At 39.0% G+C, this 24,910-nt stretch overlaps 1 protein-coding gene across 1 annotated transcript in view; it reads left to right on the forward strand.

Annotated features, from left to right (window-relative positions):
* Nucleotides 1-24,910, forward strand: part of LOC122533032 (nuclear pore complex protein Nup88) — a 75,705-nt gene that overhangs the window by 29,442 nt on the left and 21,353 nt on the right. The window contains exon 3 of the mRNA XM_043662356.1: nucleotides 18,854-19,135. Coding sequence (XP_043518291.1) covers nucleotides 18,854-19,135 — 282 coding nt within the window. The remainder of the gene's footprint in view (nucleotides 1-18,853; nucleotides 19,136-24,910) is intronic.

Here is a 24,910-nt window from a genome sequence, read left to right on the forward strand (position 1 = left end):
CACGGAGTCGCGCCCTGGAAACTAACTGCCAGGAAATACCAAGGGTCGTCTGACATCCGAAAGAGATACAGAGATAAACTCGTTGTGTGGGCTACGCGACGACTACGTTGTATGTAATGCGTATATTTGTGTGTGTGTGTGGGTGTGTTGGAAGGGAGCGAAGGGGGTGGAACGTGTGTGTGTCTGTAACCGCGTCTCCACGTTGCCTCCGTGTATTCGCGGATGAATGGTACGTTGGCTAGATAGCGTACACTCCGGCTTAAACACCGGCAGAGAGCAGCCAACAAGCGAAACTTTTGCTTCGACCAACCCGTTGCTTTCAATGCTCTCCCCGTGAAAACCAACAATTTTTCGGCTAACCGAAACGCGTCTTTGTGTTAAACTCGGTGTTGTTATCTAGCTACGCGTACGCGTTGCCAGCATGATCCCTGGCAATTTAACTCTTTTGCCCTTCTGGTCGGAGTTCTCGGCGAAAAATGGGGAGGAAATTGTAGTTCCAGATCGATCGAAAGAATCGTTCGAACGGTAGATAGATTTCTTCTTAACCAGACGATGTAGGCAACATTTAGTCCTTGGTGAGTTGCAGGAGATCGGGAAGGGCTGCGTCGGACACCAGCGGGATAATTCCACTCGCAAGTAGTATTAACGCATTCACAGCCGACTGTCGTTGGGACGACACGATTTGACTGAATATAATTTCCAAAATTAGCTGAGTGTCACAAGGATTATTGTTAGGATATCTGTTCGTCATTTTTTATTATTCTGCCGGAGCATCGTTATTCAATTCGGATGACTTTAATTTAAAACGCATCCGTGCAAACGTTAGAAGTTCGAGTACCGTCTTGATCTGCTTCGTGCAACTATAATAACTGTGCCCACCATAGAGGTCTATTAAATGAAACCAAAAAAGAAAAAACTTAAATATATACGTCTCATTTTGTTAATAATTTCCACTTATCTGTCCTTTCCGTTTGCCTTTGCGATAAATTTCTGAAATTCCAATGAGACTTTATTATGGACACCCTGTATTTCGAAGAGAGCGCGCGTGCACCGGAAGTGGCCGCGAGAGCGCGGTGCAACGTCGAAGGCAGGGGACGAAAACAGGCAGAGGATGATACGTGGAGGAGATCCGAGAGGATCCGCGGGAATAAAAGGGAAATGCATGGAAGGAAAGATCTAATTTGTTCGTGTCGGGTCTGTTTTCGAATTGGGCGGTGGTCGCGGCAGCGGGAGAAAGGGGTGGAGTGGGGGGGAGGGGGGGAGGAAATTAATATTCATAAGCGTCCAGAGAGGTCTCGAGGGCGGGGTCAACTTACATGTATCTTTCGCTACTGACCCTGGCCACCGGAGCGATAACGGTCGGGAATTAAAATACTACCCAGGCCAGGTTTTAACCCTTCTTCGTTGTTCGAGATACTGGCGGCGACTGGGTCGTTTGTGTAGACTCGCGACTGTCTGATCTCGTTTCTTGAAACTCGCCCGGGCCAGCAAGCCCACGCTCGTCCCCCGCAAAACGATCCTTCTCCGCGCGCTTTCCATTCTCGTTTCCCACGAAAATGTAAATCCTGACTAAATGCGCCACCGGGGAGAACAATCGCGGCCCCGTTGCAAATTGGTTCCGAGAACCGGTGAGTTTCAACTTTTCGACTCTCGAAAACCGAGCGAACCGGCTGTAGCTCCGCCGCAGACCCTCGCGGTTGCGAGACTCGCTCCGTCGTTTCTCGTTGCTCTCGTTGCGTCACTTTGTGAACGAGCGTCGCGCAACGAGCCGCAAGAAGCAGAAAAGAAAATGTCCGAGATGTCGGATTGATCTTCCAGTCAAAACTCTCGTTTCTCCTCGGTTGAAAGTCTGCGTTTGGAGCGAGAGAGAATTTGGCAGGAACCACGGTAGAGAGTGACCCTCAACCAACGGAGTAAATGAAGTCCTCTCGATACGTGGTAAGACGAGGTCTAACCCACGGGGACCGACGATGGAGGATACGACGGCAAATATCATTAATCGAGTGAGTCATCAAGCACCAAGTGACACGACATAGGCCACGCGACTAACGGGGGACGTCTGTAAGACAGAGGCGAAGGTGGATGAGCTGGCACTTCCTGACGGTATACAATTAGTCGCCGAGTATTAATCCTGCTCGGTAACCGTTAACCGACAGGATATTATGGTCCCGCAGGCAGTAACAATGAGGATTATATGAGGGAAAACGCTTCGATAGCGTTTCTGATACAAGCTGTAGCCAAGGTGGTGGCGATGGTGATGGTGGTGGTAGTTAGAGGGCGAGGCCTTCGTTCTCGTAAACGTTCGCCCACGAACTGACTTAACTTGCCTGGCAATAATAAAATGATATAGGAGGCGAAATATGCATTTAAATTATCGCCCCGCGATAATAATTTGCATACCGCCGCGGCACCTCTCTCCTCTCTCCTCTCTCTCTCTCTCTCTCTCTCTCTTTCTCGACGCCACTTCGATGCCCGCCCGGTTCGCTTAGTTTAGCCCCGTTTAATTTAAATAATACTTCTCAGCGCGGGGGAGCACAGCTCTGCCAAGATATACATAAAATCGCCATAACATTGTAAATTATAACTGATACGGCTTATATCGCGCGAGGAACGCGAGAGAGATAGGCCAAGGTGCTCCTTTCTCTCGTCTATACCTCCTTCGTCTCTCCCGAGTAGCGTCCGGGACACGCTTACGATCACGACGATCCTACGATTACCTATCTACGATTTGCTCGCGTCGAATTTCGCCTAATCTTCCAATTGGAGTTTTTTTGGAATTTTCAAGCGCGCGAATCAACACGTTGACGCATTTACTTTACTCGGCCATCGTGGATATCGCCGGTTCTGAACGATTTTCATTTAATTTCTTGCGCCGGAATGACGTACCACGCACGTCGAGAATTTTTTCTCCCAAAATTCTAAGTATATTTGAGTGTAAGTGTATTTATTATATAAGTATATTATAAGCTAAAGTTCTAAGTATATTTGAGTATAACCCAGGCAAAACAAATGATAAATTTGTTAAATTGCTTCTCAATAATTTCTAAAAAATAGTAGTTCGATATTGATGTACTTGATTATACATTTCTCTTTTTTATTTTTTTTTTTTTCTTTTTATTTGAGAAAACTTAGTTTGTAATCGGTACAATTGTACAAACTAATTTTATACTGCTGTTTCGCTGTTCTAAATAGAAATAAGGAAGCAATTTTCACGTGCCTTGGCCCGCTTGCGCTGCCACGCGATTGCGGACCATAACGAGCGACCGAACCGTATACGATAATTCGTCGCTTTCTTTTCCTTTTGAACTCGTCGTTATGACATCACTGGACAGAAATTATTGAGAAGTAATAGATTTATTATTTGTTTACTTAAATATATACTTAACTTAAATATACTTAAATATAATTAACTTGAATATAATTGAAATATTGCAACTTTGGGGCAAAAAATTCTCGACGCGCGTCATTCCAGCGCAAGAGATTAAGTTAACTTTCGATGTTCCCTCTCACTCGAAAATGCAGGTCTGAGAAACTAATTGATCAAACTGCGTTCAACATCACACACCGGCCTCTAACCTCTCGTTTCATTCGTACACGGTCCAATTTCATTTGCAAAAGTGAAAACGTATGCACAACATACGCATGTACGTACGTACGTATGTATCTCCGTAGGTGGTTTATGCTCGGGGGTATGAAAATATCGCAGAGCAGCGGCAGTGGCGTCGTGTAGTGTACGCACGCATGAGCGCGGCATAAGCATAAACGCGAACGAATGCTCGCCGCGTACTACAATGTAAAGATCGGTAGGTGGAAAGGTTATGCCGGATGGATATCAACTCGGAAAGACGCGCGATGCGGGAACAAGTATGCAGAGGAATGATGTCATCGGTAGTCCAGCTAGTCCAAGAGGGGCGTAGGATGGAGGGGGCGACGATATAGAATTTTAATATAGTGGTTTACGAGCGCGATTGTCCGCCATTTTACGGCCGCTATAGGGGCAGCCATTTGAATTCTTAGATCTGCATACTTTGCGGAATTGCGACGACTGGTTCTGGAGCTCTATCAAGGAACCTGGCACTCTTCTCTCTGTTTCTCCTGATAAAATACTCTTGAATTGACGACGCACTGCACGCACCTTCTACTTTCGCTCAATTTGTACACCAATTAGTACTTTATTCGATTATAATAATTTAATTGAACTTACTGTTAAATCCTCTTTCAAGTTAATATTAAAGTTAATTATCCAAAAATTACGAAGAAAATTGGAGTTTCAAAGTTTTTAATTTTATTTATGATGATGATAATAATAATAATAACTGAAGATTTTAAAATAATTATTTAAATTTTTATCAAATAAATTTTGTATTTTTAATTTTTTTTTTTTATCCTTCAATTTTATATTTATCATTGGTTTATTGATTGATCTAAATCGGATTCCTTTCGATTTAATTGAAGGTGAATTCAAAGTTGGTTTCAGGATTTAATTAAGAATATTATAGAAGATTATTTATTCATATTTTTTGTCTGAGTATATAATTTATTGTTTATAAGAATAATCTTGATAATAACTTTTTATGTTTTTTTCTTTTTTATTGAAATATTTTACTTAATTTATGAAATATAATTAATTCAATATTATTATTTATAATTCGAGATGTTTTAGCTGGAATTCGATATAATTATAATATATTTACATATATGTTGTATATATATTATTAATTTTAATTTTATGTTATTTAATTTATTCATATGAAACACTTGCCAATATGAAATTCTTTTCCAATATGAAATACTTTTGTTTTCCTTTTGACTTTTGTGATTGACGTGGGAAGAAGGGTCATGGGATCACGTTCGCATCACGTTCCACGTAGACGACGGGCAGAATCTCATTTGATTATCATAGAATTCGAGTTTCGTCGGACCGATGCGATCATTTTCTCCGCGGTCGGCGGGAATCTCCTCTAATCGACGCGAAGTGAGAGAAAAACGCTTTCTGTCCGCGCGAGAATGACTTACGATCGTTATTACCATTCGAAATGGCTGTTCGGATGATTTCGTCGGCGGTTTGCCGCGTGTAACCGATGACGAATATCTTCCCTCAATTGATACCAGATACACGGAATTTTTATCGCGTCATTACCGTCGGAATTATGGCCGCATTTAAATTCGGAATTCCCTTCGTTAGCTTATTAGTATCATTTCGACAAAACTTATTGCGTGCTAGCGATGTTTTATCGCGCAGCCTCGAGCAACTTTTCTTACCAGAGTGCTCTCCCCTCGACGCTCTTCTTTACGACAGTGGAACCAGATAGTAGACCAGAAGAAACAATACGTGCAGAGTTTCCTCGTGTCTAAGATTTCTTTCTGTCTCAAAGTTCTTCCGTCGTGTATTTTCTAAGATAATTTCTTGATTTTGAAAGGGGTTCTTGGTGGGTTCGTCAGTCACAGTTATATTTATTAAAATTGCATCGAGTACGTATAATAGCAGAATTTTTGTTTGTACAAAATATTGGTTGATAGACTTTTCTTATCTTTATTTATTATCCTATTATTTCTCGGTATCCAAAAAAGTAAGGAATTTCAAACGAATCGGTTCGTGTTGAAGATATACAAGTTAGTTTTATACTACTTGCACTGTTCTAAATAAAAATAAGAATGCAATTTTCACGTGCCTTAAATGAAATTCGTTTCAGCATCCTGATGGCCGAGTAGAGTAAACTAGTAATAGTGTAGAGATGTAATATAATGTTTATTTAATATAAAATAGACTAGAAATTTTATATAAAATAATGTTTAATTAATAAAAGTAATGATAACGGAGCAACGAATAATTAAACAAGACAAATAACATTCAAACAACACGAAATCAACAACTCGAATAAACTCTTTTAACAACACAATTGACACTTTTAACAGCTCTCTCTCTCTCTCTCTCTCTCTCTCTCTCTCTCTCTCTCAACGTTCTCTCACGACTCGGTTTTTCAACTTGCTCGACTCTGCTCTTTTCAAAAAGAAAAGCGTTCCATGCCTACGATGTGCTTCTCGCGTCACATTCATATTTCTGTGATCAACAAACAGGCCCTATCTTATATTTAAACATAAAATCATAACTACAGATTAATTACAATAATCGATACTACAATAGTAAGTATAATGTAGCAAAGGTTCTTTCACATTTTCTGAACAGAAAATCTCAGAATAGTAAAAAATGCTGAACCGAAGAACTTTTATCACCTTCTCGTCTACCGGCCTTTACACTGCCTTTATATCGTGACCTAAACGTGGTCATTCTCCTTTATACGTCTCTTGCACTCGCATGGGAAGCAAGGTTGGCGCCGAGGATATCTCGATCCTTGGACCAAACTAGCCGCACGCTTGCTCAAACGGGGAAGAAGACACGTAAACAAATTCACAAATATTTGCGATATCCCTTCGGGACAGAAAGTTCCAAACGCGTGCTCCAGTGTGCACTCTGCTAACGTTTAAACCGCGACAGACGTTAAGGACACGGTCGTTGAAGCGTAACGAGAAACCGTGGGATTTCGGTGGGAATGAAAAAGGAGAGTATGGCAATCCGGCGTGGCCGTAACGCGCGTAGCCAGTCGCGGGGCCACCGAGCAAAGATGGCAAACGAGGACGTTAGCCGAATAATGCAAAACAAACCTCATTTGAGATATAGTCTGGCATTTGTCCATATTAAGGCGCGCTGTACGGGTTGCTGCCGCGCGCCCGCGTTTTCGTTTCAAACCTACCGTATGTACGCGCGTGAACGTGTGTGCACGCTTTGAAATTATATAGCGGGGAGCATCAGTCGTCGTTAGTCAGCTCGGTGCCGCATTCCGGTGTTAACTATGTGTATCTTGAGCACCCGTTACGTAGCCATTTGTCAGCGAGTCCCTTCATACGCGTTATTTTCCGCGTTAAGACGCGCGGCTTCTCGCCCGGCGATATTTCACTACCTCCTCCTCCTCCTCCTCCCCCTCCTCCCCCCCGGTGGCCGTGACGCATCGTCTCTGAATTCGCGACACTCGTTTCCCTTTCGAGAGATCGAAAAAATTTTCCCCTGGCCCAAATACTCTTCTTCCATTGCCTCTCTCATTTTCTTTCGCGAATAAAATTTGTCGGCGTCTTGCGAGCTCTCTCGGGCATTTCTGAATCGACATTGTTGAAAGGAAAAACGCGGGAAAAAAATGGGCCACGTTGAAATCATCGTCACAGAATTCACCGATAATATTTCATCGACTCCAGTATTTGCCCGACAACAGTTTTAGCCGACGACAGTATTGACCGACCGAATGATACTGACCGATGACATTATTGTGATATTTGTTCATCATTGTTTTAGGTTAGGTTTAGTTATATTTTATTTGTAGTTGATAATATTATATTCTGCAGTAACAGAACCGTCATTTTCTGAATATAATCGAGACATTTTTGTATAATTAACTATTTTATATATTTGTTCATCATTGTTTTCCCAATGATAACGCAAGGTTTAGGTTAGGTTTAGTTATGTTTTATTTTTAGTTGATAATATTATATTCTGCAGTAACAGAACCGTCATTTTCTGAATATGATCGAGACATTTTTGTATAATTAACTATTTTATATATTTGTTCATCATTGTTTTCCCAATGATAACGCAAGGTTTAGGTTAGGTTTAGTTATATTTTATTTTTAATTGATAATATTATATTCTGCAATAACAGAACCGTCATTTTCTGAATATGATCGAGACATTTTTGTATAATTAACTATTTTATATATTTGTTCATCATTGTTTTCCCAATGATAACGCAAGGTTTAGGTTAGATTTAGTTATATTTTATTTTTAGTTGATAATATAACAGAACCGTCATTTTCTGGATATGGTCGAGACATTTTTGTATAATTAACTTTTATATATTTTATATATTTGTTCATCATTGTTTTCCCAATGATAACGCAAAGTTTAGGTTAGGTTTAGTTATATTTTATTTTTAGTTGATAATATTATATTCTGCAATAACAGAACCGTCATTTTCTGAATATGGCCGAGACATTTTTGTATAATTAACTATTTTATATATTTGTTCATCATTTTTTTTCCAATGATAACGCAAGGTTTAGGTTAGGTTTAGTTATATTTTATTTTTAGTTGATAGTATTATATTCTGCAATAACAGAGCCGTTATTTTCTGAATATGATCGAGACATTTTTAACTATTACAATTAACTATTACAATTTTCACTAACAATAAGAGTAATTATAATTCTATTCGATATACTAGTAGCAATAAAGACCATAGCCGAACACAAACCAAGGCAACGTCTGATATGCAGTTGTCCAATATCGTTGTCGATCGATGTCATTGTCGATAAAAACTGTTGTCGGGCAAATCTGTAAATCGATAAAATATTGTCCATGAAATCTGTGTCGATGATTTCAATTGGACCCCAAAAGAATTGCAGCTTCGAACACCGACGTATCGTTGTTTGTGTATTCGTCCACGGAAATTCCTCGACTCGTCATTGTCTCGCAGCCGAGACTTTCGTCGCGAGCGACACGCGCAACTTTATATTAAGCCTAAGTTCTAAACTAATAAGGCAACAGCCGCGGTACAGGACGATCAGGGAGATACCGTTTGGGCGTGGAGCGACGAGGGGTGAAGGGGGAGGTTCAAGTTTAGTTGCGAAGCTACGAAGCGGGTCACCGATTACGGGCGTTGATCGTTTACGAGAGAGAACCAAATTGGATAAGTTCAAGCAGCTTCTTCGCTCCGACTACTTAGACCATTACTCTCCAAGAATTTCAATTAGGTATGATTTTCGGATTTCCCCCGGAATCCTTCAGGCATTTCGTCCTTGTTCCGCACACTTTCACGACGTGAGACTTGTCGGAGCAGTAAGCAAATATATCGACGAATGCGTATATATGCGTATAACGAGACTAACCGCGACATTTATTTGTATGTGTTATTATATATTGGCCCTTGCTGTATACGTGTGTGTGTGTGTGTGAGAGGGACTCCGCGACAGTTTTTTGTGTCGCCTCGTGCGAACAGTCTAGTCTGTCTTTTGTTGGATCACCTCGTGCACTACAAGCGTTTTGAAATAGAAAGTTATTCATATTCATGGTTGAATTATTAATTAAATTAATATTTTATATATAATTTAATGAAAATTAAATGAGGGAATTAAAATTAATAAAATGATGAATTAAAGTGCCAGCAATAGCGGTTAAACTTATATTATAAGTTAATAATTAATAAATTTCATTGTGATAAAAATAATTTTTATAATATAAATTTATTAATCTTAGGTGAAATTTAAATTAATAATAATAATATAAATTTATGAATTAAGATATATAAAAATTGAATAATAAACTAGGATTAGATGTCCTATTATATTAATTAAATAGTAAATTTTTATAATTAGATGTAAAAGCATTAAAATAAAGTAGTATGGCGGCCTTTTAATCTTTTTTTTTTTAGGGAAATTTTATTTATTCAAACCGTATATTTTATTTATTCAAATATACAGATATAATTCAAAAATTTAAAAAAAAAACAGTTCGATTGCCTCTCTCCACTCGATCTAACAAAAATTCTTCACCGAAAAGACACAGTTCGTTTCGAAAAATTCCCAACCTGTGTATAGACGGACGTACGTCCGTTTCCCCGGTGGCAAATAAATCTCGATCAGCCACATTTGGAAGTCACGCCGTTGTCGATGTGATCCACCTTGATCCTCCCTTGGTCGAAAGTAGAACGAGAGGACGCAGGAGGAGATGAAACAACACCCGGTATACGAGTCGTTCTCGACGAGAAAGAGGTGGAGGCAGGCCAGGCCCGTTAGGTGGCCGACGTCGGGTGTAAATTTGCATTGAACGAAATGAGGCGCTATGGGGCATTCCAGTCCGAAGTTAATAGCTTCCCAACGATTAACTGTATCCCTCCACCCATCGTTGTCTACCCGTTGCCTCTTCCTCTCTTTTCCTCCTCCTCCCTCCCCTGTGGCCGTTCATTCGACGCCATGTCCTGCCTCTCTTTCCTCTTCGAACCCTTTACACCTCCTCTCTCTCTCTCTCTCTTTCTCCGCGTTTATCCTTCTTCCCCTCCTCGCGTCGCCCTCGTCACATCGTACTTACCTATATCGTCCCTCCTAATAATATATGTTCCAAAGGTCGCGAAACAACTGACTCCCGGTGCCGAGTCACCCCCTCGATCGACGATCCCCCTCCTCGTTGTTTCCCCCGTATTAAAATCGTGACGTGACGAATCATTTCTCCGTCACCTTTCCTTCCTATCCCGAGGTCCCAGTCGGACCTCGTACGAAAGCACGGACCCGCGGGATTTTTCACGGGGTAGACAGTCGCAAACGAGAAGGATCCAGTTTGACGTTAACGAAGGAAGGTTCCAAGAATCGCGTGCAGCTAGTAGGTGCGAAAGGCGGTGCCTACCACGCGGCCGTAGCCAATAGTTTCCAGGCAGGGAAAGGCGCCACGGGGGTTATAGGGCATAATTTAGTGGACAGTTTGATATACAAACAATCTTTAATGAAATTCTTGGTGTTCATTAATAACGTATTACAGCCTCGTGCGGCACTGGCGCCCGGTGTCGGCATCGGTACACTCGCCCGGGAATCCCACCACCCTCTCGCCCCCATCCTTTTACTCCTCATACTCCGTTTTCCTAGCCGCCCTCCTCCGCATCGCGACGTCCTCCGACACCCTTTATTCCCCCCCTCCCCCCTCCTCCTCTGTTTTCTACCTCTCTCTTTACTCTGAAGCTTGACGCATCTCTCTGTGCAATGGTTTTAGCGTGTTATCTGCTAGATAAAACGGCCTCGTGAACAATATTCTGAGCAACAATATTCGTTGATAAATTTGGAGGATAAAGAGACCTTGTTTTGAATGACAGAGTTACGCGATCTTTCAAAATTAAAATTGTAATATATATCAAATGTGCAAATGTGTATATATCAACTATTATATCTATTTTTATACATATTACATATATTATATTTTATACTATTATATCTATTTTTATACATATTTCATATATTATATATATATATATATATATAATATTTTATATATAATATTTTTTTTATATTTAATATAATTTTATACTATTATATCTATTTTTATTCATATTATATATATATATTGTTTTATATATAATATAAATATTTTTACATAATTTTATTATGTACAATATATTTTTTTATATTATAATTTTATACTATTATATCTATTTTTATTCATATTATATATATATATTATATTTTATATATAATATAAATATTTTTACATAATTTTATTATATACAATATATTTTTTTATATTATAATTTTATACTATTATATCTATTTTTATATCTATTATATTTTATATATATATGCAATATCTATTTTATATATTTCATTTTTCTATTACATCTATTTTATATATACGCCTGCTTTCTGGCAAGTCGAAGAGAGGGGAAAAGAAACGTAGATAGAATTTACCATTTAAAAATAAGTGTTTGCCAAGTCACTTTACAACAGACCTGTAACTTTATTTAGTATCAAAAATTATTTATCATCACATTTATTACTACACTATTATCTAATATTAAAATTTAGTATTACTAATTCAGAATTTGCACCGCGTGCCAATATTGTTCGTATCGAGCCCGGTTGGTCGCACGACTCTAGTCTTTCCTCATTCCATTTCTTTTCCTTCAATCAAGACCTCGGTTGTCTACGCGGAGAGTGTTAGAAAATAAAAATCAAACGATCGATGGATTTCGCGATCGCGAAGTGAACGTGAACGTGATTAGAGCGGCTCGTAAGAAACGCCGGGTATCAAAACAAAATGACGGGCCGATTAATTCCTTCGCCAGCGATAGGGGACAGTGACGAAGGCTAATAGGGTTTCCGGTGCAACGGTGAAACAGCAGTTCGTTTTAGGGTGGACGATACCGGCGGCTACGGTTAATGAATCGACGTAATCAGGGGAGAGGCGCCAGGGGGGGGGGGGAGTAGTGGAGGTAGGTCGAGCGACGAATGACAATCGAGTTTTGTATTAATGTCGGGACTATGCCGCACCCATGGTCCCTGCGCGCCACGTACGACACTCACCATCAGTCTGATCGTTCGTTTAATCAACCGAGCCGCTAACGCGATTAACTTATTGCGTATTCCCGTCATTCCGCGCGCGCGAGCCACGAATCAACGGCACACAAACGAACGCAATACACCTCTCGTTCTCTCGTTCTCTAGCTCTACTCGCTTCTCGTTTCTTCTCGTCTACGCTCTCGGCCACCTGTCGCGCTCGCGCGTGCCCTCGCCGTGTCTTTTCCTCGAATCAGCTTGATTTCGCTATTTTCTAATTAAACGCCTCGAACCGGACCCTCCTACCGAGCGTTTATATATTTTGTATTTTATATATACTATTGTATCTATTTTTATGCATAATATATATATTATATTTTATATATACTATTATATACTACTTTTATGCATATTATATATATTATATTTTATATATATTTATATATATATATATACTATTACATCTATTATATTTTATATATATTTATATATATACTATTACATGTATTTTTATGCATATTATATATATTATATTTTATATATATTTATATATATATATATTCTATTACATCTATTATATTTTATATATATTTATATATATACCATTACATCTATTTTTATGCATATTATATATATTATATTTTATATATACTATTACATCTATTTTTATGCATATTATATATATTATATTTTATATGTACTATTATATCTATTTTTCTTTTTTTTTTTCTTCTCTTTCGTTCGATCGTCAAAGCCTTTAACCCTTTGCCCTCGGAAACCTTTTTCGTATCATCTACCAGCAATTTATTTACGAAGTATTATAGTATCGCTTCAAATCAAATGACGCAGCGTTGTGGGAACAATCATCGTGTTGAAATGGTACCTAGCGTGAAATTTTCTTGATCGTATCTTTCTGACGTGTGATGTCGTTTAGGTTTATAACCCGTTGAATCGCAAACCTACACTGTGAAAATTTTTCGTCAGCGTCAGAAGGCACAGAGCGTCCATAAAGTCTCTTTGCAATTTCAAAAATTTATTACGAAGACAAATGGAAAAGACAGATAACTGAAATGGAAAAGACGGATACATGTCCATATGGGCACCGTTAGTTGCACGAAGCACATCAAGACGGTACTTTCAGCCTCCGAAAAAAATAAAAATAAAAAGAAATAATCTTCTCTGTCATTTTGTAAATTTCCGTAAGAAGCAGTGAGACGTCTGGTTTATGTAAATTACTCCGAATGAGTGCCAATTGACTCACGATTTGCCCTCAGGAATTTCTTCTTCTGAAGTTCTTTTATTCTTCCCACGTCGTTTATAGATAATGTTATTAATAATAATGGTATTATATAATAATGTAATTAATAATAATAGTATTATATAATAATTTAATTAATAATAATAATGGTATTATATAATAATATAATTAATAATAATGGTATTATATAATAATATAATTAATAATAATGGTATTATATAATAATATAATTAATAATAATAATATCATATATAGTAGCTCTCGCTGTAGTCTGTTCGGCTATTATTCTATCATTAACACAATACACTTGTCATAATTATATTTATATTAAAAAAAAAAAGAAAGAAAGTTCGAGTTGTTAGCTCAGATATAAGTACGATGTACGAAGAGACAAAGGGTATTAGCAAAGGGTTAAATCGACAGATAGGCGCTTTGCTTTTTTGCATGAAAAAGTTGGCTCAATTTTGCAATTTGCGATTCAACCTCCGTTTCTGACTCTGTTTCGCTGCTCGGTGTATTAAAAATTCCCCCCGGACGCAGGAGAAGTACCAAATACAAAAGCAAATAAAAATGTGGGAGAAAAGATCGTTTTGAAGGTCTTATTAACCCTTTGAGCCCTGCGATTTAAACATCTTATTAATCCTTTGACCCAGCCCGGTAAAATAGCCGAATGCAATTAAAAAAGGTGAGACCATTTTCGTGCCACATTTGAATAAAATGTCGCAGATAATGAGCACAAAATAATATGCGTACGTTCTCGTTTCTCTTAATAATCGCAGCTTGTTTGAAGAACTGTTTGAAGGCGGCGAACGTGTAAACCAACGTGTTCACAATCTTCGAACAATATTCCTTTTTCCTCAAAAGTTCCTCCATCGCGTTCGCGGCGTTTTAGCGTTCGCAAACGAGCCATCGTCATTGTGAGTTTCCTCTTTCTCCGTGCCGTTGCTGAAATTTCTATAAAATGTCTTTCCATTAGACATTATTCCGCGGTGGAACGCAGTTCTCTCGGTGTACGAGAGCAGCGCCGTTTGTTCCCAGACATTCGACGTCGTTTATTCTCCGGCGTCGTTACAATGTATCGTTTTATCCGAATTATTCCCCGCGTGATAAACTTTGTTTATTTCAAACATCTTGGCTCGCGCTGCTACCGCCCTGCCGTTGCCGCCTTTCACGTTTCTCTACACACGTGTCGCCTGCAGATCCAACGCCGGAACAGTTAACAAGTTTATCCCTCGATGCACTTCCCTTCATTCGAAGGCTAGATTAATATTTCGCGGGCGTAAATCGAGGAACGCAAACGTCGACGAGGCGTTCGAAAAATGAACAGAGAACCTGGCCCCCCTCTCCGCTTCGCGCCGAGGAAAATTTTTCCCATTTAAACGCGTAACAATTTCTTTTTCGCATTTCTCTTTTTCAATTGAGCAGTTACTAAAAAATTGAAAGCTTTCGCGTTTAATTCATTAATTGATCGATTGTTGTGTGTCTCTTACGCGAGAGGGCCCACCGTTGTTGAAAACGAACGACACTTGTGATTTTTAAACGAGGGATTTTATTCCACGTTGCAACCGTGGTCTGCTTTTTATATTTTTACGTTTATGTCAAATCGGAGAGAGAGGGAGAGGTGCATAGATGGCCAACTGCTGGAATGCTTGCGCTATGAATGAGTATTCGTGGATCACTTTAACCTCTTGTGGATGAGGCCACCTGCCACGCACGTCGAGAACTCTTTGTCCCAAATTGCAACATTTTCTCAGTTTTAAGTATATTTAATACTCGAAACTTATAGTATATTTACATATATATTATAATGTATATACTATATATTATATTATAGTTATAGTATAATTATAGTATATTTACATTATAATGTATATACTACATATTATAATTATAGTATAATTATAGTATATTTACATTATAATTACATTACTTATAGTATAATTAATATAATATATGTAAATAATATAATATAATATAATATATTTAATAATATAATACAATATAATATAGTTATTATAATTATTAAATATTACACTACTTGTAGTATATTTAATATTATAATTACATTGCTTATAGTATATTTAATATAATATGTAAATAATATAATATAATATTTTTAATAATATAATAATGTATAATATAATATATTTAAATGTAACCCAGGCAAAACAAATGATGAGTTTTGTTACTTCTTAATAATTTCTATCCAGTGATATCATATCGACGAGTTCAGAGAGAAAAAGAAAATGACAAATTGTTGTATACGGCTCGGTCACTCGTTGTGGTCCGCGAACCAGTTGCCAGCGCAAGGAGTCAAGAGGACTATTACTGACTCACAATCAATGTTGATACTGATTTATACCATTGTACTTTAAAAAAAAAAAAGAAACGTTTTCTGATATCAGAGAATCACTCCGCCTCCTCCTCCTCCACCATTCACCAATCTTCAGGAGCTCGTTTCGACGGGGATTTTCCCCGCAGCCTCGATTCGCATTAAACTTGAAAAGTAACACAGGCACAGGAATCTCCATCCACCCCGGCGAGAAGAAGAAGAAGAAGAAGAAGAAGAAGAAGAAGAAGAAAGAGGAACGAAAACAAAGGATCGTGAATAAGCGTGTAAGCGTCGGATTTTTTTAAGAAACCGTGACGAGACGCGGGACGTCCGGCTGACTGACATTTAGCAGAAACGTGAAACAGTGGGGTTAATGGTGCCAGGCTTGGTAACGAGTGAGACACAGAGAGAAATAAAGAGAGATTAGATAGGGTGTTGCAGAGAGAGAGAGAGAGAGAAGGTCAGGGAATGGATGTGTTCACATTACACCCTCTGTTCTTTTAATTTCTTCAAAGGGGGCCCTTCTTCGCCGCGACACCTACTTCTCTCCTCTCGCTGGCAGCCTCGACTCCCGAATTAATAAGGCGTCGACGATGTGACGTCTTTTTTCTTTTCACCCCTGGACGGGACAGCGGCAGACAGCTACCAAAGTGAATGAGAACTCTCGCCGTGAGGATAACGGGGGCGGAGGGGAGAAAGAGAGCACTCTCTTACTGGTACTTAACAGCGGGATGAGATGAGCTGCCGTTAATAAATGTGTTTCTAACTGCAAGAGAGCGAGAGGGGGACAACGGGGGCTGGTGAATCTTCTTCTTCTTCTTCCTCTTCTTCTCTTTCTTCTTCTTCTTCTTCTTCTCTTTCTCCCTTCCCGCGTTGCGTGCCAACCAACGTCCCGGGAGAATAAGTCTTAATGAGAAGAAAACTTTTTAAACGCACTAGACTCCGTCTTTTCTCCGTTGATGCTCTACGGTTGCGCGCTTAGCTTCGCACTTTTACTCCCCGGCAAATCAAACACGACGACGGGAACGCAGAGAGAGAGAGAGAGTGAGAGAGACATTTTGATTGAAAAACGATCTTGTTACACGGCCTGTTTCGCGGCGAGCAGCGCTGCTCGCTGTTAACGTGACAAAAGTCCGCCTGTGGTGGTTTTGTCGAATGTTCCAGCGAGTTTTCGAAAAATTAAACGCCCCGCTTTTAAGAAACGCTAAACGCAGGAAATAATTAGGTAGATAATATAATACAAGGCCGTGAAATATCCTTTTATCCTGATATAAGGATATATTAACGCTGGAACTATCTAGAGATTGAAACGTAAAGTTTCCATTTCAGAGATATTAACCTTTTACGCTGGGATAACGTGTCACGCACGTCGAGAACATTTGGCCGAAAATTGCAATATTTTCACAGTTTTAAGTGTATTGAAATGTAACCCAGGCAGAACAAATAATAAATTTATTACTTCTTAGTAATTTCCATACAGTGATATACCGATGTACCCAAAAAGAAGACAAATTACTGTATACATTTTTTGGTCACTCGTTATGGTCCGTGAACCAGTTACTAGCGCACGAAGTTAAAGTAAACGCAAAAAAAAAATAAAAAGCTTTATAACACAGTCGTATACAAGCTTTTATTTATACATTTTACAAAAAATCATTTAAATATTTAAAAAGACACCGTTTCACGTCTGTAAAATACCCAACAAAAATTACAGATTGGTCATTTTGACCATTTTAACCATTTTGGTAATTCTAATGTTATTTTATAACACACTCATGGCATATATATTTACGAAAAATCATTTAAATCTCTAAAAATATACCGTTTCACGTCTGTAAAATACCCAACAAAATTTACAAATTGGTCATTCTGGCCATTTTGGTAGTTCTAGTGTTATTTTATAACACAATCATGAAGTATACGAGCTTTTATTTATACATTTTACGAAAAATCATTTAAATCTCTAAAATTACACCGTTTCACGTCTGTAAAATACCCAACAAAAATTACAAATTAATCGTTTTGACCATTTTGATAACCACTTTTTACCACGTGCGCAATCAAAATTATCGCAAAAAGGCTCGTTTCGTAAGCAGTAATTGTTCCCCCGTGTATTTCCGTAACTGCTGTCGCAGGCATCGAAGGAAGGAAGGAAAGAAGTACATTCGATACCATCGGGTTTCGTTCGTCGTCTCGGCAGAAACTTACCCTCGGGTAAAAAAAAATAATTGCCCCTTGATACGCGCCGATACCCCGCCAGCCAGGAAATACCAGTTTTGTAATGACGTTCGCGTTCGCGAACTTGGTTCGAAATTAAATATCGTGGCGGGGGTGGGAGGGGGGGGGGGAGGTTGGCGGAGGGATGCTAAAGAGAAATCCCGACGGTGAGGGTCGCGGCGGGCTGGTGTGGGGGAGGCTTGTCGTGCACCTGCCCTTTTCCCGTAACCGTCGTGATAAAAATCAAACTGGAAAACAAACGAGGAGCAGGATCGTATTATAAAGTTTATTAATCGATTGGCGATGCGCGAGGAGGGTGGAACCGGAATCCGGAGGGGCTGCCGGAAATATCTCGTTACGGTTGAAAATTAAAATTCTAATACCGAGAGACACGAACGATCGAACTTTCATCTAATTCTACTTAAAGTTTATTAGCCTCGGGGCATTTTGTTCTCTTTCTTTTTTTTTTTTTTTCTTTTTCTTTCCTCGACGGTGGCGGAAAGAAACGAATCGCCCAAGTGGACGAGGGTGAGGGTCGACAATTACTCGAGACATTGGAGTTTTCAGTAAAGAAATAGGAGATAGAGATGAGATAGAAATTTATAAATTTCTCTGTCTTTTCCTTTTCTTCTCGACCAACTATTGTGTGTTTGTTGTACGATCGATTGTTCTTTACAATACTTTGAAAGTCTCGTCATTTTATCGAAAAATTGCACGTGGTACGTGTATTTTTATTTTCTGCTTTCTTCTTTGAATTATATAATTCGTTCTTTATCGAAACGATTAACATTCCATTGTTAATAATACGAATAATGAATAATTCAACTAAACTTAAATTGCGTTCGTTAATTATATAAATTCATATATTCTCTGCAATAGGCGAAGGATTTTTTTTCGAATAATAATATTTTAAACATTGTGCGTTGTATGTTTACAGTTTCGCATTACACTCGAAATATTTATAGCGTTTCTTTATTCGATGTAGATGGATTCGTGTATGGCATTTTTCTACAATGCACGTTTTCTATTCTCAAAAACGTAACGCCAACGAACTTGCCCATTCTTTTCTTTTTTCAGAAACTAAGGCCCACCGATATACCGATCTTCGAGATAAAGAACCTGTTAATTAACGAGACTGGCACGCAGCTGGCCTTATGGGGTAATCTGGGTCTGGTTCTCATGGAGCTTCCGAAACGTTGGGGCAAGGACGGCATGTTTCAAGGTGGGAAGGAAGAGATACTCTGCATGTAAGTAACAAAGTAAAATGATCGACATACTTTTCAAATGGTGATTGGCCGGTTTCTCTTCTCGGCGATCAGTCGTGGAAAAATTCAATCTTCGTCAAACTGAAGAGAGAAAGAGAATGAGAGAGAGAGAGAGAGAGAGAGAGAGAATGAGACGTTTACAGAGGAAGAAATCCGGCTGCTAAAAAGCGAGATAAGGTAGACGGCGAATAATAAATCGCACTATCTGGCTTCCTGCACCTCCGTGGCTCCTGTGGGCGTCCTAATATCCTGTAATTAAGAGGGTGTTACGATGACGCCCGAACCCCTTTGGCCTCCCTCTTATGGAATTAAGGTGGCTTTACTCGGTTAGTTTTCAAAAGTTCCAGGCCCGGAAAGCACCGCTGAATACTAACCGCCTCATCAACGACACATGCCACCGAGACTACTGCCTCGTGTAACATCACCCTCCGCGTCGTCGCCTCTGTCACTTGCTCGCGTCGTCTTCTCGTTCTCCTGTCTAATCTTTCGGGCGATTAGAACCTCGCGCAATTAGCCACGGGGCTCGAGATTATGCCTCGCGCTTCCCCCCCCGCCTCTTCTCTCATTTTTTTCCAATGCCGCCCGTCAATTCGTTTCGTCCGATTCCTATAGTCGCGAATCGCGTCGTAAGTCACTTGCGTAAGAGAGCCTCGAAACTTTGGACCGACCACTTTGAAAATTAAAAAATAGTAAAAATGGAAATTTACACTCTTATTAATTCACCGGCAGATTTACGTAGCTTTCGCGCGATAAGTGAGAGTACCGAGTGGCAAGAGCCAGTCGTAAGTCCACGTCTGTTTCGTCCGTAAGAGAGTTCGAAGCTATCAGATTGATCAACTACTGTGTGCCGGAATCACAGTTTTGACCTGTGCTGGGAGCTGCTTGTGTTAGTGATCGCACTAACGCATCATGCGGCTGTGCGCCATGTGTTTGCCAAATTGCCAAAGTGACGATTAAAGACGAAAAAAATCAGTTTCTGGTAACATTCTGAGGAAGAAAGACGTGTGCAGCAAATCGAAGCAATTTTTTACTTCAAAGTTTATTTCATATTTTAGTGTTTTTATTATTGTTTTAGTAAGTTAGTATTTTAATATTTTAGTTTATTTCAGTATTTTAGTTTATTTTATTTTTATTTTAGTACTTAATTTAGTTTTTTTAGTATTTTAGTATTTATTTTAGTGTTTTTATTATTGTTTTAGTATTTTAGTAAGTTAATATTTTAGTATTTTAGTTAGTATTTTAGTATTTTAGTTTATTTCATATTATAGTGTTTTTATTATTGTTTTAGTATTTTAATAAGTTAGTATTTTAGTTTATTTTAGTTTTATTTTAGTATTTAGTATTTAATAGTTTGTATTATTTTTGTTTTTAATATTTAGTATTTTATACTATTTTTGTATTTACTATTTAGATTTCAGTTTTTAGCACTATTTTAATAGTTTACTATTTTACTCTTAATTTACTGTATCCATTATTATTTTTGCTCTTCTTATTTACTTTTTTCCGTTGTTTCTATTTGTTGACGCAATGTCTTCATTGCCAACGAGCAATGTTTCTTTGTCGTCTTTCGCTCAACTTGCACAACACGTTCCTGACAGTAAATGACATAAATGTATAGTAAATATATATAACTTTATTATTCACGTGACCATTATTTGTTCCTTATACTCCCATACGTTCGTATATGAGTCGGGTGTCTGTCACTGTGTTGGTACAATATCGGCGAGGACTTCGGTCTCGAGCAACCGTCACACTATCTACAGTATCGGCCGGACGATATGACCTAAATATGTATTATAGTGAGTCAAAATGACCCAGCATTGGAGCCTTAGCTTCAGTAGAGGACTACTAACTTTGAGAATAAAAAATGATAAAAGTGAAATTTGTCTTATTATAATTTACCGTCACATTTACGTAGCTTTCTCGCGGCGAGTGAATACCGATCGACGTGTTTCGAGTGGCAAGAGCTTGGCAAGCTGCAAGAAGCTTGAAACGTCACTTCTCGGCATCCGAAAGTGCGGGGCGAGAAGGTATCGCGAGAACGGGGGAGAAATTCAAATTAATTTGAATTACGGCGAACGACGATGCCGCTTAATTCAACGTGGCAAAAGGGTAGCCTCCTCCCCCACCTCCCTCCCATCGCTCCAAGTTGTCTTTCGCATTATAATTTCATAATAAGTCCAGCCTGGAATAAATGCATTACCTTCCTGCCGACTTCCCGCCTAATTCATAATTCCCAAGTTTTTCCGGAAACGAACGAAAACGTTTAGCCCCATGAACCCCGGTGGCCGGCGGTGGCCCCGACCTGAACAAACTGGTCAAATTAAGAGCGGCAGTTTACGCTAAAGTTTTTTCGTTATTTCACTTAAGCGATTCTAGCTCGAGAGAAAGAAAGAGAAAGAGAAAGAGAGAGATAGAGAGAGAGAGAGAGGCGACACGCGGAAGCGACGCGGCACCGCCGGTGGATCGAGGGAATTTATAAGAACGCACGCGTATAACCTCCCTCCCCCTCCCCCTCCCCCTCCCCCTTCCTCTACCCCTCCCCCTCCCTCCGGTGAAATGTACGCGGCGGAAAAGAGCCGCGGAACAGTTTGTAAGAGAGTCGCGGCCATTAGAACGAATCTCGGGGATTTAACGTCTCCTTCCTTCCAGTCGGCTTAAACAGAGCTAAATGGAGTTTATGCATTATTGCCCGTGAAACTTCCACCACCGCGAACAGATATTTGCTCTCTTACCGAAGAACTGAAAAGTTTAGACGTCGCGCCTCTGCCGTGTTCCTCCGCCTTTCTCGCCTCTTCCCTCCTCCACTTCCCGTTGCCCTCTACCTTCACGAATCGTCATCCGACGAACGTAAGACTCTGACTTTTTTTTTTTTCCTTTCGTCGAACGCGTATTTTTTTTTTTTTTTTTTTTTTTTTTTTTTTAACTGTTCCTTCGCGAGCTTTCAATCTAGATAAATTGCCTCGGTCAGGGTGCGAGAATATTTATTATTTGCGAAGTAAATTTTCGCAGGCAGTCTTTCGAATCGGTTAGCGCCGGAAGGTTGCTAAAGTAAAAATTCCAAAACTGATTCGATAAGTATCAATTTTGATTTTCGGTAGATACAAGTTTCTGTATATAAAAGGTGGCCACTGGAAAACTGAAGGATTTGAAAAAGTCATAACTTGTTCATTTTTAATCTCTTTCATTTCCTCTTTTTTCTCGTTTTTCGCACACAACACTGAGAAAAATCCATTAATTATATTTCCAAGTAAAATAATAAAAAAATTTTAAAGAAGACGTGCTTGTAAAAGTTATTTTTGTTTTTTGTATCATTCAGTCTTTCAGTGACCCTATATATACACATATATAACTTTCACAGACACATGTGTTTTTAAATTTTTTATTATTATATATTTATATTTTTTAATATATATATTAGATATATATATAATCATATATGTATAAGACTGAATGATATAAAAAACAAAAATAACTTTCACAAACACATGTTTTTTTAAATTTTTTATTATATATTTATATTTTTTAATATATATTATATTTAATATATATATATATATATTAATATTATATATATATAAAATATAAATATATAATAATAAAAAATTTAAAAAAACATGTGTTTCAGTCTTTCAGCGATCATCCTATATATATACACACACACACACACACACATATTCATCGAACGTTTGAGAATTTACTGCAGAAATTGCATGGAACGTGCGTGTAATACAGCTCAACGAAATGCAACGAAAACAGTTTCGATACTCGGTGGTATGCTCCGGTGTCCTCATCGGCCGGCAGATCCACCGAGCTTCGAAGCATGGAAAACCGAGCGACCGAGGCTTTGGATTAAGCAAATGACGGCAATAATAGTGATTATTCGGATTATGATATCAGGGCGCGAAGTGGGTTCGCTTGGACTTACCAGCAGCCACTAACTGCTACGCCACCAAATCCCGACTTCAAGACACCGGATTAAAACTATTACCACCTCGCGTTTGCCTCCACCATTTCTTCGGCCCCCGCCACCCAAAACCTACCCTCTTTTCTCGTTTTCTCTCTCCCTCTCCCTCGTTGGAGATTTCTTCCACCCACCTTTTGGAAACTCTGGCCATTTCAGACGCCAGCGAGAATCTCGGATTTTATCGATCCCCGACATCTCACCTGCTAATTGCCGATGAATTTCTTATCATTCGTTAATTAACGAAACGAATTATTAATAAATCGAGTCTCTCCCGATGTCTGGATAAATAGAGAGTGCTTCTTCGTTATTATAAAGTAATCGTGATGAATTTACATTTGCCCAGAGTTTCGCAACCTAAGGCTCGAAAGTTCTTCTCTTTCCAAATGTGCAACAGTATTCATTCGTCAAGAGCGTAGCTCTGTAGCAAAGACAATGAAAAATTGTTGATGATGATTGCAATGTAATTTCGTAAGGAAAGATTATTAAGAACGATTCGCTTGGTCTTATTTTAAAGCCTCTATTCAGACAGTCGTAGAGTTTTTTTTTCTTTTTTTTTTTTTTTTTTTTTTTTTTTTTTTCTTTCGAAGATGATTGTGACATCTTGTGAAAATGAGCAAAGCGAGGATACTTTTTCTCGTGTGAGTAATAAATAGTAAAAAATTTGTTTCGTTCCTCCGTGATCTTGAAGATTGAAAGTTTCTCTTTACAACTCGCTGCACAATTTTTTCTTTTTCTTTTTGGAACATTAAAGTTGAACGTGGAAACTTCACGGTTTAAAACGTGTAGACTAGCATAAGACTAGATCTGAAAAGATCCATGATCTTTTTTTTTTTTTACAAAGTTGAAATTATCGAGAATTTTTCATTGCTCATGTGCACGTGGACATTTTTCTTAAATCAAAGATTTGAAATCACGAAGGCCACACCTACTTAAGCCACCTCGTAACAGTTTGCCTCCGTGCGGGACGCGATGGTCGTTACAAGAAGAAAGTTGCAATTTCGCGCGCACATATATATATATATATAAGTTAGATCGGTGTAAGTAAGTGGCTGCGTAGCATCGCGAATCGGGGTATTAATTCGACAAACGGACTAGGAAACCGGCGCGTTGTTTCGCCGAGAAGATCGTCGCCTGTTGGTTGGCTCTCGCGGCTAATTATTGTTTTAAGGATTACCGTTATGTGTTTATTATGCGGTCTGAGAGGACCTCACCTACCTTAATATTCGGTAGATTTCAGCTTCGGCCTCTGTACGCGGCGCACCACCAGCGAGAGCTCTACACCCCCTTTCCTCTCTCTCTCTCTCTCTCTCTCTCTCTCTCTCTCTCTCTCTCTCTCTCTCTCTCTCCTACGTCGCGAACCGGCCTACGTTTATGAATAATTTTCACCTCTCGCGCTAGCTACCCCACTTGAACCACCCAACCACTCCGCTTCCAACAAACGTTCCTCCGAATCGTCCCTCGAGTATTCACCTCGTAAACCCCACCTCCCTAATGCTATGTCCTCGTTCGAGGGCTGATCCTCGCTGCTTCTTGAGACGATTCTCTCTCCCTTGAGAAAAGAAAAGAAAAGAAAAGAAAAACCTACGAATTTCAACAGAGAGAAGATTGCAATCGGTACTTTTTACTTTAACAGATGCGTTTTCAAGCGCACTTGTACAAAGTGGAAGATCGTAGATTTCTACATCCACATATCAGCTACTCAGAGCAACGCAAAGACTCTCAGAATCGTGTCAAATTCTTAGATTTCAGATCGATCTCGAGGAATTTCGAAAGGGACTCTCTTCTCTTGA

The sequence above is a fragment of the Frieseomelitta varia genome, unplaced genomic scaffold, assembly GCF_011392965.1.
Source record: "Frieseomelitta varia isolate USP_RPSP 00005682 unplaced genomic scaffold, Fvar_1.2 scaffold_489, whole genome shotgun sequence".
Lineage (NCBI taxonomy): Eukaryota > Metazoa > Arthropoda > Insecta > Hymenoptera > Apidae > Frieseomelitta > Frieseomelitta varia.